This window comes from Etheostoma spectabile, chromosome 22, assembly GCF_008692095.1.
Source record: "Etheostoma spectabile isolate EspeVRDwgs_2016 chromosome 22, UIUC_Espe_1.0, whole genome shotgun sequence".
Taxonomy (NCBI): domain Eukaryota; kingdom Metazoa; phylum Chordata; class Actinopteri; order Perciformes; family Percidae; genus Etheostoma; species Etheostoma spectabile.
In genome coordinates, this window is record NC_045754.1 from 7,010,513 (window position 1) to 7,013,314 (window position 2,802).

The 2,802-nt window shown below is 43.9% G+C and overlaps 1 protein-coding gene across 1 annotated transcript in view; it reads left to right on the forward strand.

The window, feature by feature from the left end:
• tnk2a (tyrosine kinase, non-receptor, 2a) overlaps positions 1-2,802 on the forward strand; it is a 25,633-nt gene that overhangs the window by 13,700 nt on the left and 9,131 nt on the right. Inside the window, 2 exon segments of the mRNA XM_032503424.1 lie at positions 58-152; positions 1,481-1,675. Coding sequence (XP_032359315.1) covers positions 58-152; positions 1,481-1,675 — 290 coding nt within the window.

The window sequence follows — 2,802 nt, forward strand, 5'->3', positions numbered from 1 at the left end:
GTGTGTGTGTGTGTGTGTGTGTGTGTGTGTGTGTGTGTGTGTGTGTGTGTTCTGCAGACCATGCCAACGGATATGAAAGCACTGCAGGACTATGAGGAAGAAGACAAACTCCAGATTAAAATGAACGATGTCATGACCATCATAGAGGGAAGGTCAGTCTGTTATACAACACATGCAGGTACCCTGGGAGAATGCCATTTCATTCCTGTACACAAAGCAGCATTTCTCCTAAATGGTTTTTGAAAGTCATGCTTGTGTGCAACTTAACTTGGAATGAAGGTCCTTTCTATAGAACAACAAATGCATCTTTTGTTGTCAGTGGATTCCTTACATTGTGGAAAATGTCTGTAATTACCGTCATGTTACTAGCTCATTATACAATTATTGTGGCTTCTTTGTATTCATGTGACACACAGTGCTTTTCATTACGCTAACTTATGCTTCCTCGTGTCCTCTCTCTACTCGCGTGACACGAAAATCGCTCCCCCGCCGCCATCATGGAGGGTCTCCCAATCCCTTAAAGAAGGACCTAGGGTGCGAGGTGGCTTCTGAAGGAGCATAGAGCGAGGAAACACAGGTGTATCCTTTGCAGACGTTTTTCTGAAGTGGCGCACAGTTTGATGCAGCACTTCATAAGTAGTCTCGCATTGCCGAGCTTCCTCCACAGCGCTGCGGAGGAGGGTCTGGCTAGTCCACACAGCATTCCGGGATGGGAGTGAAACATGCTCAGGTTTTTTGTCAATTCTTTAAACCAATCACAATTGTCGTGGGTGGCCCAAAGTGCCTGAGGGAGCAGTGATGCCTCTGCAAAATAGTCTTGGGAAGGAACTTGTTTTGTGCGTTCAAAGGTTGTTTCAGTCGTCCGACATAAAACTCAGATTGGACAGATAGTCTAGCTAGCTGTCTGGATTTACCCTGCAAAGATCTGAGGAGCAGTTAACCATAGTCCTCAGATATCCACCGGCGGTTAGAATGCCATCACAAAGAAAGCGGAAGCTAACAGACATCCGGCCTGAAAAGAGGGACATTCTGCATTTTTTTCTGGTGGCACTTGAACAATCCCAGAAGTGAAACATTGTTGATAAGACTGAGACCACATCATAAGTAACTGACGTCACTTAAGACTGACGTTAGGCAACCAAGGATCTTTTATTTGGCAGCTTCAGCTCCTTCGTGTGCGCTTCTGTTCGCATCTCTCTCTCTCTCAAAAGCGAGGACAGACGTTGGCATAATGAAAAGCACCTAGAGACAATTTGTTGCAGGAAAAAGTCCTATTATTGTTAAATGATGTTGAAAATGAGGATAAAGATAATACAAATCAGAAGTCAGCAGTCAACATGTGGTGTAAACAGAGTAGAAGGTAGTTTCCTTATAATCTGTGTGTGTGTGTGTGTGTGTGTGTGTGTGTGTGTGTGTGTGTGTGTGTGTGTGTGTGTGTGTGTGTGTGTGTGTGTGTGTGTGTGTGTGTGCGCGCTTCCAGGGCGGAGCACTACTGGTGGCGGGGTCAGAACAAGGGGACGCTGCGTGTTGGCCAGTTTCCACGCCACGTGGTGACGTCAGTCGCCGGTCTGTCGGCCCACGACATCAGCCGGCCGCTCAAGCACTCCTTCATCCACACTGGACACGGAGACACAGACCCTGACAGGAGCTGGGGACACGCTGATCGCATAGACAGGTTAATAACACTCACTAATTAAAGTTTTATCCACAGAATGGGAAAGAAAACAGTTCATGAACACTAGTCTGAGAAAAAAAACACCATGCAGACCTCCCTCCCTCTATATGTTTAACTAAAAACACCGTATCAACTGAAATATATATCCTGAACGTTTTTGCTCATATGTATTGTGCCATACAGCCTCTTTTTCTTCTTCTTAAGGTTAAATTGTTATGTATGTGTTCTTTTGTTTCTGTGTTTAATTTTTTGCTTATTTCATATTATTGTTTAACTAAATTTTGTGTATGCCCCATTAACCAACGCAAATTCCTAGCGAGTGCTACTTACCTGGCAATACATTATTTTTCTAAATCTGATTCCGAAAGATTGACAGTGTATTGCATACTGAACCCGTATGATCACAGCCATTTGTGGATTGTCTGTGTTACTTTGCACATGTTCATTCTGGTTCTCAGATTGTTGCATTTGAAGGTGGCTGTAGCCAATATTTTACAAGAAAAGGGCACTAAAGAAAAAGTTAATCAATGAATATAATACTGTGTAAGAGTAATCCATTGTTACTCTTCCTTTAATCATCTTTTGTCCCCCTCAGACTTATCTTAAACCACTGATCTAGATTATGTAGCTCCGGATTTGCCTTGATGTGCTATGATGCTTGAACCATGTGCTTCTTGTAACACTGCTTGTACTGTAACTCTCCACTGGAGTGCAACAGCGCATCAGTTTACCAACAGATTAAGCTTTTATTCAAAATCCAGTGCAGGGTTCCATAGCTGCCTCCCTTTGCTGCATGTCATAGCCCCTCTCTCTCCCCCCTTTAACGTCTTCAGCTGTCTTGTCATTAAAGGCCTCACATGCCCAAAAAATAACATAACATGACATGGTGCTTTTGGGTGCTTTTATATAGACCTTAGTGGTCCTCTAATACTGTATCTGAAGTCTCTTACCCAAAATTGCAGAATTACAATCACTAGAGCCAGTCCTACAATGAGCTTTCCTTAGGACGTACCATTTCTGTGTCTGTAGCTTTTTTTGGGGGGGGGCAAGGTGGAGGCTGGGTGTGTGGCCTTGACCAGCTGCCACTTTGCTTTTTTGAAAGCCATGATGTCTCTCTCTCATGGTTG